The sequence below is a fragment of the Salmo trutta genome, chromosome 15 (assembly GCF_901001165.1).
Source record: "Salmo trutta chromosome 15, fSalTru1.1, whole genome shotgun sequence".
Taxonomy (NCBI): Eukaryota; Metazoa; Chordata; class Actinopteri; order Salmoniformes; family Salmonidae; genus Salmo; species Salmo trutta.
Window position 1 is genome coordinate 57,263,587 of NC_042971.1, and position 17,028 is coordinate 57,280,614.

At 43.4% G+C, this 17,028-nt stretch overlaps 1 protein-coding gene across 1 annotated transcript; it reads right to left on the reverse strand.

The window, feature by feature from the left end:
• Positions 1-489: 489 nt before the first annotated feature.
• LOC115149430 (GTP:AMP phosphotransferase AK3, mitochondrial) lies at positions 490-14,517 on the reverse strand. The gene is made up of 5 exons (XM_029692276.1): positions 14,031-14,517; positions 11,025-11,144; positions 3,839-4,011; positions 1,850-1,968; positions 490-1,140 (listed from the first exon to the last, which is right to left on the reverse strand). The coding sequence occupies exons 1-5, from the start codon at positions 14,176-14,178 to the stop codon at positions 1,020-1,022; spliced, it is 681 nt and encodes a 226-aa protein (XP_029548136.1). The 5' UTR covers positions 14,179-14,517; the 3' UTR covers positions 490-1,019.
• Positions 14,518-17,028: the final 2,511 nt, after the last annotated feature.

Sequence of the window (17,028 nt, forward strand, 5' to 3'; positions counted from 1 at the left end):
ATCACCATGTCACCAGATTAAGACCCTCGATATTTATTGGAAAGCAGCATCAAGCTTATCATCGTGCAACTTATTTCATCTGTAGCCTAATGAACTGTGTGGTTTCCTGAGTTGTAGTGTCACACGCTATATCATCGCGTGACTCCAAATGTACTTTGATATGGTTATTATATCAATATTTGCGCATATAGACATTTCCACTACTATTTACCGCATAATACATTTTACTGACACAAAATCCCACCATGTAGAACCAACAAATTATCTGTCAGCATTTTCAAAATCACACCGAAACCTGTTTCCATCACAGCTGTCGTGATAATTGTATTTCATTTTATACGATATGACTTCACTCAAATAAAACTGGACGGAAACGTGGTTACTATGGTAATATTGCTACGTTTCACTTGAACCATGCTAACAATTTAAAATGTCAGCTTAAAATGGTGACAAATGTTTCCCTACAATCAGTGTCGTCAGTCATAGGCATAAAATCACTATTTTTTTTAATGTATTAATTGCATGGTGATTCACATTTTCGATCATTTAAAAACTACTACATGATAAAGTACAGTCAACAACAGGCACTTGGCCCTACAAACATTGATTAATTCAAGACCACTTCACATAATGGCACTTTACCCTCAAGCCATGTCCTGTCCACACACACACACACACACACACACACAACCACATCACCTGGCAACAAGTTACATATGGAGTACCCTGGTCCCAGATCCGTTTGTGCGGTCTTGCCAACTCCTACGATCGATGTTTAGCTTGACAGTGACCATAGGAGTTGGCAAGACAGCATAAACAGATCTGGGATCAGGCTACATATGGAATGAACAGAGATAGAATGTGACATTGGTTGAACAAGTGGTCCTCATCCAACTACAATATGTTGTACTAAGTGGCATGGTCTTATATAGGCACAGAGATACTGCTATGGTTTGGACCAAAGAGTTGAGTTCCATTTAAATTGTGGTAAACTAATCCATCCATTCCCAGAGTGGATTCTAGGCTTTCCCAACAACCTTTTCATTTTGGGGGAAGAGTTTTTTGGACAGAAATGCCTGAATGTGAGGCCAGATCTTGTTGGTTTCCGTTCCTGAGAATGTCTCCAACATCCCTTTGCTCCTGTTGGTAGAAACATATATTAGTACCTCATGACAGTCATCATAATAAACATAAGCAGTAGTTTTGAAACAGGTAGGTACTCCCTGATTGTCTCCAGTAACAACACATATTTCCGCATTCCATTGCAAAATGAATGTGGAAATCACTGGAATGAATTCACTGTCTGATCTTCTGTCTGAGCCTGAATCCTCTGTTACAGTCCCAAGCTATTTCAGTTCTCAGACCGGCCCCTGTAGTAGGGTTAATTCAGAGTTCTCTTCCCGTTGTCCAGTTACCAGTGACAAAGAGCCCCAGAAGCCATCTTATAAATAACTTGGATGCTTTTAACATCCTATGTACACAGGAGCTCTTGACTAATGTTTTCCTTCTTTAATTGGCCACAGAAATAGATGTGATATGAATCAATCCTGACATTCAGTCATGCACAATGTCTAGTTGAGATTAATGTCCATTTGTTATGACCCAACTTCGAAAGGGCAGATAAGCCTTAAAGCCTATGATGTAAGAAGATAAACTGCAACGTTATTACACAGTTACAGCTTATATAATAATGAATATAAAAGCTAAAAGGTATATATATATATATATATATATATATATATATATATATATATATATATATATATATATATATATATATATATATATATATATATATGTGTGTGTGTATGTATGCATGTATATATATAGCTCAGGTTTGGGACCTTACCTGTAGTACTCCAACACGGGTTGTGTCTGGATCTCGTAGGACTTCAGCCTCCTGGTGATGGTCTCTGGTGTGTCATCGTCTCTCTGAATCAGAGGCTCTCCAGTGACGTCATCGAGGCCCTGTAGCCAGGAGGGCAACCAAAACAGACCAAACAGTGAGTGTGTTAACATATGCCATTTAACAGATACTTTTATCCAAAGCAATTTACAATGGTGCGTGCATACATTTCCATATAGGTGGCCCAAGCAGGAATCAAACCCACGGTCCTGGCGTTGCTAGGATCTTACACAAACTGAGCTACACTGAGGTATATAGCCTAGTGGTTAGAGCGTTGGGCCAGTAACCGAAAGGTTGCTAGATCGAATCCCCGAGTTGCCCCTGAACAAGGCAGTTAACCCATTGTTCCTAGGCCGTCATTGTAAATAAGAATTTGTTCTTAACTGACTTGCCTAGTTAAACAAAGGTTAAATAACAAATAAATATTGGACGTAGTAGTCCAACATACTGACATAGTGGTATGGTATGTAAAGTGTAAACACCAAAGCCTAAACCAGTGCTGCCTGTTCTAAGAAATGCATGGAGGGGGAACTGAACATTCATGCAGAAACCTGTATGGTTAGCAGAAAGCAAGCGTGAACAGACCCTTGAGAAAGAGAGTAGACCATATACACCTCCCTCCCAGATCAAGCAGCCTCTGAAGTGCAAAGATTAGTAAGAGATTGTCATCTACTGAAGTTTCATCCTGTTTGCACAATTCACGTGAAACGCTGCTTTTTTACTACATTTGCACCTCTATTGTATGAAGCATTAGTCCTCTCAGACTCAACACGTTGGAATACAAACACTACTGTAGGTAAATGTTTAACCTGAAAGTCTTATTATTCAAATTGCATTCAACCTCCTACCAGCATGTTTGTAATTGCAAAAAAAACAACACTAACACAGGTATAATGCACAGGCTCACAATGCACAGACTCTAAAGAGCAGAATACAGAAAGCTGCAGGGAGAGGTGAAGGAGATTTAATTCAGTGTTCTTTACATGGTCAAGAACAGTCGCTCTTGTCATTAGCTAGCTTTAGCTAAATATCAAGCTGCTCTTTTAAACGCTCCTAATTCCCCATGCAACCACCAATTTTAAATCGTAATGCTTTGTGCATGTGCTTCAGCCTGTTTGGAGTGCCAGGTGGGCAGGGTTTGCAATTTTAGGACCTTTTCTATTGGTTTCATTGCGCCAGGCAAATTCAATCAAACACAGCTAAAGTATTTGAAATTATTCCAAATAGTATTTGAACCCAGGTGTGCTAACAATGTCTTGTTTGCTCCAGTTTAATTGCAAGGAGGAGAGCAAAGGTCCCCACTTGGATTACCACAGCAAACAAATGCCACCCTGGATGCGTTCAGAAATGGCACCCTATTCCCTGTAAAGGCCATAGTGCTCTGGTCAAAAGTAGTGCACTATATAGGGAATAGGGTGTCATTTGGGATGCAAGGTTGTTTATCTGTCTAATCCCTTCTTCTGCCATCTGTCTCTTTCTCCTCTAAATCTCTCAGGCCGCAGGTACATGCAGTCTGTGCCCTACTTTAACGTTCCAGGATCGTTTTTTACAATTTTAATACCCATATTTTGACAGCATGATTGACTTGTAAGGGAGCCAGGCGCTGTCAGGTTGTTGCATGGTGAAAGAGCAGCTTGACATTCAGCTAAAGCTAGCTAACGACAAGAGCAGCTAAAGCTAGCTAACAACAAGAGCAACTGTGTGGTGGGAGAGATGGAACAATAAAGCGGTCTTATCAAATTGTTTAAAAAAATAGTGTATAAGTGTGTTTTTACTATTCTGTTACATGGTTATTACATGTGTAATAATTTGAATTATGTCGTAATAAGGCCTGTGTGTTAAAACTTGGCCACATACATTTGGAGCAGAAGCTTCAATATAGCTCAGTAGTATCTAGCCGTCAAATACATCTGTGACTCAGACTATACTTACAGAGATCTTCGGTGGGTTGAAGTCGATGTTGTAGACGCGTCCGCTGGGCAGGTGGAGCCAGCGAGAGGTCAGTCTCTGTTTGATGGTCTGGAAAGGAACGTCAATGTTGATGACTGTGTCCACACTGCACACGCTGTCTAGAGTCTCCGCCTGAGCCACGGTGCGGGGGAACCCTTCCAGACAGGAGAGACCAGTGTAACCATAGAGATATATAATACACTAGAGTGGATGATGTTATAAACCTTCATAGCTTGAGAATGTCCATTCTAGAGTTTTATGTTCACAATCTTCCCAAGGGGGAACCCTGACAGCAAAGTAGAGGCCCAGAGACATGGCTCTTTTCCAATTTATCTTTCTGCGATTCCTATCATCTCTCCTTCTTAACCGTATAGGTGGAGAAGGTCCAAGGTCCCTTTCCTCGTACCTTCTTCTCCAATGCGTTTCAAGTTCCTTGGTGTCCACATCACCAACAAACTATCATGGTCCAAAACACACCAAGACAGTCGTGAAGAGGGCACGACAACGCCATTTCCCCCTCAGGAGACTGAAAAGATTTGGCATGGGTCCCCAGAACCTCAAAAAGTTCTACAGCTGCACCATCTAGAGCACCCTGATCGGTTGCATCACCGCCTGGTATGGCAACTGCTCGGCTTCCGACCGTAAGGCGCTACAGAGGGTAGTGCGAACGGCCCAGTACATCACCGGGGCCAAGCTTCCTGCCATCCAGGACCTATATACTAGGCGGTGTCAGAGGAAGGCCCAAAAATTGTCAAAGACTCCAGTACACTTAGACTGTTCTCTCTGCTACCGCACGGCAAGCGGTACCGAAGGGCCAAGTCTAGGTCCAAAAGGCTCCTAAACAGCTTCTACCCCCAAGCCATGAGACTGCTGAACAATTATTCAAATGTTATTCGCTGTTTATTATCTATGAATAGTCACTTTACCCCTACTTACAGTGCCTTCAGAAAGTATTCAGACCCCTTTACTTTTTCCACATTTTGTTACGTTATAGCCTTATTCTGAAATGGATTACATTTTTTTTTTTAAATCCTCAGCAATACACACACACACACACACACACACTACCCCATAATGACAAAGAACATTTTGCAAATGTATAAGAAAAGAAAATACCTTAACATAAGTATTCAGACCCTTTGCTATGAGACTTGAATTTTGACCTCAGGAGCATCCTGTTTCCATTGACCATCATTGAGATGTTTCTACAACTTGATTGGAGTCCACCTGTGGTAAATTCAAATTGATTGGACATGATTTGGAAAGGCACACACCTTTCTATATAAGGTCCCACAGTTGACAGTGCATGTTAGAGCAAAAACCAAGCCATGAGGTCGAAGGAATTGTCTGTAGAGCTCCAAGACAGGATTGTGTCGAGGCACAGATCTGGGGGAAGTGTACCAAAAAATGTCTGCAGCATTGAAGGTCCCCAAGACCACAGTGGCTTCCAATATTCTTAAATGGAAGAAGTTTGGAACCACCAAAACTCTTCCTAGAGCTGGCCGCCCAGCCAAACTGAGCAATTGGGGGAGAAGGGCCTTGGTCAGGGAGTTGACCAAGAACCCAATAGTCACTGACTAGAGTTCCTCTGTGGTGTTTTGTTAATTTATTTATTAAATGTAGTCACTCCCTGAACTTGCTTCCCGACTCTCAGCATACATCGTTACAGAATGACGACTCAACAAAGGGAAGCATCGGGGAATGTTTGTTTTGTTTTGTTGTTGGAGGTGATGTCGGGTCCGGGTGTCCAAACCAGAGCTACCTGGGAGGCCTCAGCTGGTTTGTCGGGTTCCCCTGCCTCAGTGGGCTCGACAGGCTGCCATGCCTCGTTGTCTTGGTCGGTGTCCTGTGGCTGGAGTCGCATCTTGGTCAGGGAGGGTGTACTGTCACATGTGCTCCTTCTCTGGCCTCTATGTCACCAGGCTGCTCGTTATGGCACACACCTGTCACCAGCATTCCACGCATAATGACACTCACCTGGACTCCATCACCCCCTTGATTACCTGCCCATATCTATATATTATATCTATCTATCTCACTCCCTTTGGTTTCTTCCCCAGTCGTTATTGTTGCTGTTCCATGTCGGTGCGCTGTTCGTGTTTCTTGTTTTGTTTATTTATTATATGTATTCACTCCCTGAACTTGCTTCCCGACTCTCAGGGTACATTGTTACAATGTGTCTCTTCAACAGCACCCTGGAGAGGCGCGCTGGGAATGGACAATAGCAATATTTTGTGTCCTTGCCTTTGACAAAGTGGGCATTGCTTATCATAGAGTGGCATCAGCACTCACCTAAAAAGCCCATATGCCACTGGTTGAGAGAAAGGTGCGTCTTGGTCAGTTTAGCGACCACCTAATCCTGCTTAATGAGCAGGCTGTCCCTGGACACAGAGACATAAAAATGGTATCCAATAGTGCATCTGACTCTGGGGTACTAGATGAAGGGCCTCATTACCAAAATCCCAAAGTATCCCTTTAACATGATGCATGCATGACTGTACTATTTGCCATTATCTCCCACTTTGACAGCTATTTTGAAATGGAAAACCGCCTTGGGCCAGGCTGAACACAAATTGATCTGATAGTCCATCCGCCTAGCATCACATATCATTTGTGATATTGGTGACTGGAGTCTGACAATTTTTTCAGCCTTCCTCCTACCCCGGTCAATAGCCCTGCACCACCCACAGCAACTTGCCCAAGCCTCCCTAATTTCTCCTTCACCCAAATCCAGATAGCTGATGTTCTGAAAGAGCTGCAAAATCTGGACCCCTACAAATCAGCCGGGCTAGACAATCTGGACCCTCTCTTTCTAAAATTATCCGCCACAATTGTTGCAACCCCTATTACTAGCCTGTTCAACCTCTCTTTCGTATCGTCTGAGATCCCCAAAGATTGGAAAGCTGCCGCGATCATCCCCCACACTCTAGACCCAAACTGTTACAGACCTATATCTATCTTACCCTGCCTTTCTAAGGTCTTCGAAAACCAAGTTAACAAACAGATCACCGACGATTTCGAATCCCACCATACCTTCTCCGCTATGCAATCTGGTTTCCGAGCTGGTGCACCTCAGCCACGCTCAAGCTCCTAAACGATATCATAACCACCATCGATAAGAGACAATACTGTGTAGCTGTATTCATTGACCTGGCCAAGGCTTTAGACTCTGTCAATCACCACATTCTTATTGGCAGACTCAACAGCCTTCGTTTCTCAAATGATTGCCTCTCCTGGTTTACCAACTACTTCTCAGACAGAGTTCAGTGTGTCAAAACAGAGGGTGTTGTCCGGACCTCTTGCAGTATGCAGACGACACCATTCTGTATACTTCTGGCCCTTCTCTGGACACTGTGTTGACGAGCTTCCCTGCCATACAACTCTCCTTCCGTGGCCTCCAACTGCTCTTAAATGCAAGTAAAACTAAATGCATGCTCTTCAACCGATCGCTGCTCGCACCTGTCCGCCCGTCCAGCATCACTACTCTGGACGGTTACAAATACCTAGGTGTCTGGTTAGATTGTAAACTCTCCTTCCAGACTCACATTAAGCATCTCCAATCCAAAATTAAATCGAGAATCGGGTTCCTATTTCGCAACAAAGCATCCTTCACTCATGCTGCCAAACATACCCTTGTAAAACTGACTATCCTACCGATCCTTGACTTCGGTGATGTCATTTACAAAATAGCCTCCAACACTCTACTCAGCAAATTGGATGCAGTCTATCACAGTGCCATCCATTTTTTCACCAAAGCCCCATATACTACCCACCACTGCGACCTGTATGCTCTCATTAGCTGGCCCTCGCTTCATATATTCGTCGCCAAACCCACTGGCTCTAGGTCATCTATAAGGCTTTGCTAGGTAAAGCCCCGCCTTATCTCAGCTCACTGGTCACCATAGCAGCATCCAGCCGTAGCACGCGCTCCAGCAGGTATATTTCACTGGTCACCCCCAAAGCCAATTCCTACTTTGGCCGCCTTTCCTTCCAGTTCTCTGCTGCCAATGACTGGAACAAATTGCAAAAATCACTGAAGCTGGAGACTCATAGTTCCCTCTCTAACTTTAAGCACCAGCTGTCAGAGCAGCTCACAGATCACTGCAGCTGTACATAGCCCATCTGTAAATAGCCCATCCAACTACCTCATCCCCATTCTGTTATATATGTTTTTTGCTCCTTTGCACCCCAGTATCTCAACTTGCACATTCATCTTCTGCACATCTATCACTCCAGTGTTTAATTGCTAAATTGTAATTATTTCGCCACTATGGCCTATTTATTGCCTTACCTCCCTTATCTTACCTCATTTGCACACACTGTATATAGCCTTTTCTATTGTGTTATTGACTGTACGTTTGTTTATCCCATGTATAACTCTGTGTTGTTTGTGTCGCACTGCTTTGCTTCATCTTGGCCAGGTCGCAGTTGTAAATGAGAACTTGTTCTCAACTGGCCTACCTGGTTAAAGAATGGTGAAATAAAAAAGTTAAAGAAAAATATAGGTCCTGGTTGGCAGGAAGCTTGGCCCAATGATGTATTGGGCTGTACGCACTACCCTCTGTAGCGCCTTACCGAGCAGTTGCCATACCAAGCGGGGATGCAAGCAGTTGCCATTCCAAGTGGGGATGCAACTGGTCAGGAAGCTCTCGATGGTGCAGCTGTAGAATGTTTTGAGGATATGGGTACCCCTGCCAAATCTTTTCAGTCTCCTTTTCAGTGCCCTCTTCACGACTGTCTTGGTGTGTTTGGACCATGATAGTTTGTTAGTGATATGGACACCAAGGAAATTGAAACTCTCGACCCGCTCCACTACAGTCCCGTCAATGTAATGGGGGCCTGTTCAGCCCTCCTTTTCCTGTAGTCCACGATCATCTCCTTTGTCTTGCTCACATTGAGGGAGAGGTTGTTGTCCTGGCACCACACTGCCAGGTCTCTGACCTGCTCACTATAGGCTGTCTCATCGTTGTTAGTGATCAGGCCTACCACTGTTGTGTCGTCAGCAAACTTAATGGTGGTGTTGGAGTCGTGCTTGGCCACGCAGTCGTGGGTGACAAAGAGCATAGGAGGGGAATAAGCATGCACCCTTGAGGGGCCCTGGTGTTGAGGATCAGTGTGGCAGATATGTTGCCTACCCTTACTACCTGGGCGTGGCCCGTTAGGAAGTCCAGGATCCAGTTGCAGAGGGAGGTGTTTAGTGATGAGCTTTGTAGGCACTATGGTGTTGAACGCTGAGCTGTAGTCAATGAACAGCATTCTCACATAGGTGTTCCTTTTGTTCATGTGGGAAAGGACAGTGTTGAGTGCGATTGAGATTGCATCATCTGTGGATCTGTTGGGGTGGTATGCGAATTGGAGTGGGTCTAGGGTTTCCGCGCATGATGGTGTTGATGTGAGCCTGCCTTTCAAAGCACTTCATGGCTACCGACGTGAGTGCTACTGGGCGGTAGTCATTTCGGCAGGTTACCTTCGCATTCTTGGGCACAGGGACTATGGTGGTCTGCTTGAAACGTGTAGGTATTAGACTCGGTCAGGGAGAGGTTGAAAATGTCAGTGAAGACACTTGCCAGTTGGTCTGCACACGCTCTGAGTACACGCCCTGGTAATCCGTCTGGCTCCGCGGCCTTGTGAATGTTGACCTGTTTAAAAAGTCTTGCTCACATCAGCTATGGAGAGCATGATCACACAGTCGTCCGGAACAGCTGGTGCTCTCATGCATGATTCAGTGTTGCTTGCCTCAAAGCGAGCATAGAAGGCATTTAGCTTGTCTGGTAGGCTCGCGTCACTGGGCAGCTCGGTTTCCCTTTGTAGTCTATAATAGTTTGCAAGCCATGCCACATCTGACAAGTGACAGAACCAGTGTAGTAAGATTCAATTGTAGTCCTGTATTGAAGCTTTGCCTGTTTGATGGTTCGTCGGAGGGCATAGCGAGATGTCTTATATAGGTCCGGATTAGTGTGCCGCTCCTTGAAAGCGGCAGCTCTAGCCTTTAGCTCGGTGCAGATGTTGTCTGTAATCCATGGCTTCTGGTTGGGATTTGTACGTACGGTCACTGTGGGGACGACGTCGTCAATACACTTAATGATGAAGCTGGTGACTGAGGTGGTCTTATTGCCAGCATCAGTTTGTGGTGGTAAATAGACAGCTATGAATAATATAGATGAGATCTCTCTTGGTAGAGCTTATCATGAGGTAATCTACCTCAGACAAGCAATACCTAGAGACTTCTTTAACATGAGACATCGCGCACCAGCAGTTATTGACAAATAGACACACACCCCCGCTCCTCTTCTTACCAGACGTAGCTGCTTTGTCCTACCGGTGCACGGAAAACCCAGCCAGCTCTATATTATCCGTGTCGTTGTTCAGCCACAACTCAGTGAAACATAAGATATTACAGTTTTTTATGTCCCGTAGATAGGATAAGCTCGACCGTAGATCATCAAGTTTGTTTTCCAGTGATTCCATGTTGGCCAATAGAATCGTAATGGCAATTTACTCACTCGCCTGCAAATCCTAACAAGGCACCCCGGCCTTCTCCCTCGGTATCTCCGCCCCTTTCTTCACGCTAATGACAGGGATTTGGGCCTGTTCTCCGGAAAGCAGTATATCCTTTGTGTCGGACTCATTAAAGAAAAAATCTTTGTCCAGTTCGTAGTGAGTAATCTGTTCTCATGTCCAGAAGCTCTTTTCGGTCATAAGAGACGGTAGCAGCAAATTTATGTACAAAATAAGATGCAAACAATGCAACAAAAAAAAGTAAAAATAGCACAGTTGATTAGGAGCCCGTAAAACGACAGCCATTATCAAGAATAGCTTAATGAGTGCAGGTGCTGCTTACTGTTCAGCAGCAAGCTGTTCAAATAATGTAAATGTTTCTTAGAAACAAATCCAAAGCATATTCCTACTCACTTGAAGGTGTCTGAAGTGTACTTGAATGCCTTTTTAAAACATATGCCTATTGCCTTGTCTATGTTGATGTGTCTAAATCTGAGTGATGGGTGGCCTGGCTGGTCTAGCGGTAATGCTGCAGCCTCCGACACACTTCATCGTTTAAGTCCGACCTATATTCCCCTTTGATACAACCTTTCTCTATCTTTCCCCATTGTCATCCTCCCTCTCGCTCTCTGTTGGCGTAATGCGTGTGGTGCAGGTGCTTACTGCTTACCGTCCAGCAGCCAGCTGCTCTTCTCTATGCTCCTCATCTCTGTCAGGATGAGACGGGAGATGACGTCATCAGGTACCAGCTGACCCTGATCGATGCATGACTTCATCAGAAGACCCAGCTCTGCAAGAATTCACGGTGGAACATAAAGATCAGAGCTGTCATCTTTAGTATTTAAACATGTACACATTATGCACTTCATCAGAAGACCCAGCTCTGACAGGAGAGGAGACACACAGAGCAACATTGAGCTAAGACCCAGCTCTGCCAGGAGAGGAGACAGAATAACACAAGGATCAGAGCTGTGATCTTAACTTTTAATTATCATGTCAGAAGACCCAGTTCTGAAAGGATAAAACACAAAGCTGTCATATATAGTTTCCTGCTCTGCCAGAAGAAGATATACAGGAACACAAAGAGCTCAGCTCTGTCATCTTTATTATGCATTCTCTGAGAACATATTCTACCAAATCTTATCCTGTCCAGAATATAGTTTATATCTTATATAACATGTACATTAAAGACAAAAATATCCTGTATCTTTACCAAATCAAGAAAAGACTGACAAAATCACCCCAATGGATTACGATATGTACTGAAATAAACTATATTTCTAATAGGTTTATAAAAACTTTAGTAGATTATTCCAGGCCAGAATTAGTTTTCTCCTTGGCCTTTTTCCCTTTAATTCAGGGGTTCTCAAAGTGGGGTCTGAGGTATTTCTTTTTTTCCTCTTTGTTTAACTAGGCAAGTCAGTTAAGAACAAATACTTATTTACAATGACGGCCTAGGAACAGTGGGTTAACTGCCTTGTTCAGGGGCAGAAGGACAGTTTTTCCTTGGCAGCTTGGGGATTCGATCTAATTTTTTTAAATGAATATGACTAACAACAACTTAAAATGTTTTGGCCGAGCGATCTGTGGAATAAGTTAATACAATACAATGTAATATTATGAATCCACAATTTATGTTTTCGGAGGCTCACATGAATATTGGTATCCACAGTACTCCACCAATTGAATCTTTAACTGAATACTTCATGTATTCTACATTCTTGTTCTTCTATTTTTTTTTTACATAAACACACTGTAATTTAAGCTTTAAATTAGCTTTGGGGGCTCCCGAGTAACGCAGCGGTCTAAGGCACAGCATCTCAGTGCTAGAGGCATCACTACAGATACCCTGGTTCGATTCCAGGCTGTATCACAACCGGCCGTGATTGAGAGTCCCATAGGGCGGTGCACAATTGGCCCAGCGTTCATTGTAAATAATAATTTGTTCTTAACTGACGTGCCTAGTTAAATAAAGGTTAAATAAAAAATACAATAAATGATTAGAACTGCAAAGTTCTCTCTGCCTCATGTAAAAATTTGTAGAACTGCAGGAAATTAGCTTGAAAAGTACAAAATGTTCTCTCCAATGCCAAGAGGCGGGTCTTTGAAATGTTAATTCTCAGAGCCCGAGGGCAATGCACTGCCGAAGTCATAACTCCTTGTATGCTATTTCTTCATCTCACTCGAGTTGTGTTCTGATTATGAGGGGGTCCTTGATTCATTTTCTATCATAAAAGCGGTCTCCGGCCCCAAAAAAGTTTGAGTCTTTGTCTGACTCCAACAGCAGAAAATAATTTCTGTAACAGTCGGGAGAGGAGGTTTTGAGGCCTGGGCCATATAAGGAGCAGCATAGAATGCTAGCCTACTGTGCACAGTGGAGCTCATCTCAGGCTAGAACAAAGAAGCTACACACCACACTGAAAAAAATACAGGTTTGCATTCTTTGAACCTTTACATTCTTTGAGGACTTGGCACATGGCTTGTTGTGTGCCAAGTGTGTACGTACTTTAAAAAATGTACTATTAAACTGATAACTACATCACAGATTGTATGGGCAATAAAACAAAGTCTTTCGTCATGTTTAAAATGTGGGTGTTCTGAAAGAACTCTATAGTCCTCTATGTGTTTCATATCATTCCAGAGTGGGGAAAAAGGGAGCAAGGGGAAGTGTGAACAAAGTCCTTGAAAGTCAGTGGTTTGCTATCTTCTACTCCTCAGTTTATGATGGTCCTCACATCTGATGGGACTTCAGTCAAGATAAGACCTAGAGCAGTGTGATAACGAGTTACATACCACATGACCTTCACCGTAGAAAGCTCAGGTCTACTATAGCTGTAGATCTGCTGTATAAATTGTTTCAAAATAAAACTTTTTTTTAACAACTCTTCTTTCCTCGCAATAATAAGAGATCGGGGTCTCCAGTCATGCTCTTCCTTTTTGCATCAAGATAAGAATATGATATATGATTGTGGAACTGGACTGAACGGTTTCTCTTATCATAGCCAGACCAGAAAAACACTTTTTTTTTTACTGAAGGGGAGAATTTTGTTTGCAAGGTATCGGTATATTACCATCTCTGTAATCTTTGAAAAAAGTAATATTTTGTTTAACTCTTGATCTTTATCCTTCTCCCAGGGGGAGTCGGATAATAGCCAACCACCATCGTCGTTTTCAGGACATCGCATGCTTCATTGCATCATCTTGTGGATAACAATTTGTTTATTCCCTGTTACATTTTGTGCATAACATCCAAAATAATCTGATTGCATCCGATATTTTCATATTCATTTTAGTTTATGAATGATTATTTTTTACAATTATTAATATCACACACCAACAACTTACCAACTGGCCACACACTGGTTGAATCAACGTTGTTTCCACGTAATTTCATTGAAATGACGTTGAACCAACGTGGAATAGACGTTGAATTGACGTCCGTGTCCAGTGGGTCTGAACATGGTAGCAACATCTATGCAATCTAATGTGTCGACTGCTGCTGTTCATGCATGAGAAACACCTAACACAAGCAAGTGGGAACAATCTGACTACTTCGAGAAAACTGACCAGGCTATGTATTACTTCAAATTCTGCTTATTTTTATCAGTCATAGCAGCCATTTCCATGATCTGCTTTATGTGGAGAGGTTTAGAACTGCAGCCTGGTCTAATCTTACCTGTTTGGGCTTTAACGTTGGCTCTCAAAAGGTCTCCACTTGAAAGATGCGTTAATCCGAAACGTTTTACTATGCGCCCCGACACTGTGCCCTTCCCTGAACCTGGAGGTCCCATGATAACCGTCCGGAATATCCTTTGTAGAACCATTTTCCAATGTTATTGTTGTAATCAGCACGTCCTTCCCATAAAACTGAAATTTGTGCGTTGAGACAAGAGAACTTCTGTTCGAGCGGAATTCTCCACGCACCCTTGGTGGCCAAGTCTATCCACTGTGTGCAAAAGTGCAATCGCCTACTGTGGACGACTCCTGTAGCAGTTCTAGTTTGGCTCTTGAAATCAGCTCTTTTTTCGAAGACCTTGACGAGGAAGAAGTTTATAACGAGAAAACGGCTTCCGTCTCGCTACACGGCGAGGACGCTCGCATCCACACAGCCCCAGTCTAACGACGTCAGGAATAATAGCGCACCCTGGCGGGCTTTGGGGCTGACATCCACCAAGACGTGCACTGTTTGGCCGGCTGCTACACGCGCTCACAGTTTTACATCAGAATTAGACGTTCATCCATGTTTCTCAAAGGTCACATTTCGAAGTTGTTCCATTGACTTGTATAACGGGTCACCTGGCTTGTATAGCCAGCCCACTATAGACTATTTCCTGCCTTGACCTTATTCAGGTCCAGTGATTAATAAAACACATTACATGAAGAAGAAAAAAAATATCATAGTAGGAAATGTGTCCTGTGAATTGTTTAACACACTCTTATGTAATTCGTATGGTGCCTGGGTTAAATAGAAAAGCGTGTTAGCAAGTGTTAATACTGCCTGGCTGGCTGCCATTTAATCCCTCATCAGATTTCAACTTCAAATACTGTACATTGGACCTGCTGAAACCGGGAAGGTGCACAGGAGACGGACTGTTTTCCGTTACAGAGCTGGCTGTAGTAGCCTAATCCCCATCATCATTTCCCAGATATCTGTGCATATGGTGAAATACGAGTTTTTATTGCCTACTCTGTAGGAATTTAATTAATAATACCCTTTACCCTAGATATGTACCACATTATTTTCTGTTGTTTGGTGTTTTCTAAATAAGGGTATGCCATGTGCATTTATAGCCTTTTATTTAGAACAAAATAGTCGTAGGCCTATTGTTCTTTAGTCATTGTGTTCCTAGTTTAAATTTGTGTTGCTGTTCTGGTACATTAGTGTTTTTTATTTTGTGATGTTTTGTGTTGACCCCAGGATGAACAGCTGCTGCTTCAGCTACTGAGGATCCGAATAAAAAATCACAATAACATAAAATACAATTTGGAGAGATAATGGGTAGGTTCGAACGATGTACATATGCTTCCCAGCAGAAACACTTCACAAGAGTAAGTGCATAAATTATGACGTTCGTTTTGGACTTCGGTAAGGGTTTTTTCGTCTGTTCTGTCACACAACATTTTTTCTCGAGGCAAACCGAAGTTCCGGAGCCGAAGTGTACGCCCCTTCGTCAATGATTGGTCAACTGTAGGTATTCTTCAATAAAGTCTTTGTTGTCATTCAACAAGAGACAACTTGTTTTCATGCATGTGGGTATGTTTAAGTCAGCGAGTGAAGTCGGGGGAGGTGCATCTATGACAGCCGGAAGTCGGGCACTGTAGCGGTTCTTCAACAGCAAGGCTCAGATCAACATGGCAGTGTCAACATAGATCAAATCAAATTGTATTGGTCACATACACATGGTTAGCAGATGTTAATGCAAGTGTAGCGAAATGCTTGTGCTTCTAGTTCCGACCGTGCAGTAATATCTAACAAGTAATCTAACAATTTCGCAACAACTACCTTATACACACAAGTGTAAAGGAATGAATAAGAATATGTACATATAAATATATGGATGAGCGATTGTCGAACGGCATAGGCAAGATGCAGTAGATGGTATAGAGTACAGTATATACATATGAGATGAGTATTGTCGGGTATGTAAACATTATATAAAGTGGCATTGTTTAAAGTGACTAGTGATACATTTATTACATCCAATTTTTAATTGTTAAAGTGGCTAGAGATTTGAGTCAGTATGTTGGCAGCAGCCACTCAATGTTAGTGATGGCTGTTTAACAGTCTGATGGCCTTGAGATAGAAGCTGTTTTTCAGTCTCTCGGTCCCAGCTTTGATGCACCTGTACTGACCTCACCTTCTGGATGATAGCGGGGTGAACAGGCAGTGGCTCGGGTGGTTGTTGTCCTTGATGATCTTTTTGGCCTTCCTGTGACATCGGGTGGTGTAGGTGTCCTGGAGGGCATGTAGTTTGCCCCCGGTGATGTGTTGTGCAGACCTCACTACTCTCTCGAGAGCCTTACGGTTGTGTGCTCTCGATTGTGCATCTGTAGAAGTTTGTGAGTGTTTTTGGTGACAAGCCAAATTTCTTCAGCCTCCTGAGTTTGAAGAGGCGCTGTTGCGCCTTCTTCACCACACTGTCTGTGTGGGTGGACTATTTCAGTTTGTCCGTGATGTATATGCCGAGGAACTTAAAACTTTCCACCTTCTCCACTACTGTCCCGTCAATGTAGATAGGGCGCTGCTCCCTCTGCTGTTTCCTGAAGTCCACGATCATCTCCTTTGTTTTGTTGACGTTGAGTGTGAGGCTATTTTCCTGACACCACACTCCGAGGGCCCTCACCTCCTCCCTGTAGGCCATCTCATCCTTGTTGGTAATCAAGCCTACCACTGTAGTGTCGTCTGCAAACTTGATGATTGAGTTGGACGCGTGCATGGCCACGCAGTCATGGGTGAACAGGGAGTACAGGAGAGGGCTGAGAACGCACCATTGTGGGGCCCCAGTGTTGAGGATCAGCGGGGTGGAGATGTTGTTTCCTACCTTCCCCACCTAGGGGCGACCCGTCAGAAAGTCCAGGACCCAGTTGCACAGGGCGGGGGCGAGACCCAGGGTCTCGAGCTTCATGACGAGTTTGGAGGGTACTATGGTGTTAAATGCTGAGCTGTAGTCGAT

Bases quoted from the DNA above. Each gene is read 5' to 3' on its own strand.
- LOC115149430 (XM_029692276.1), bottom strand. From the start codon at position 14,178: ATGGTTCTACAAAGGATATTCCGGACGGTTATCATGGGACCTCCAGGT. The intron at 11,145-14,030 runs GTAAGATTAGAC...GAATTCTTGCAG, and splicing joins CAACGTTAAAGCCCAAACAG to AGCTGGGTCTTCTGATGAAG. The intron at 4,012-11,024 runs GTAAGCAGTAAG...CCTGTCTGGAAG, and splicing joins GAGCAGCTGGCTGCTGGACG to GGTTCCCCCGCACCGTGGCT.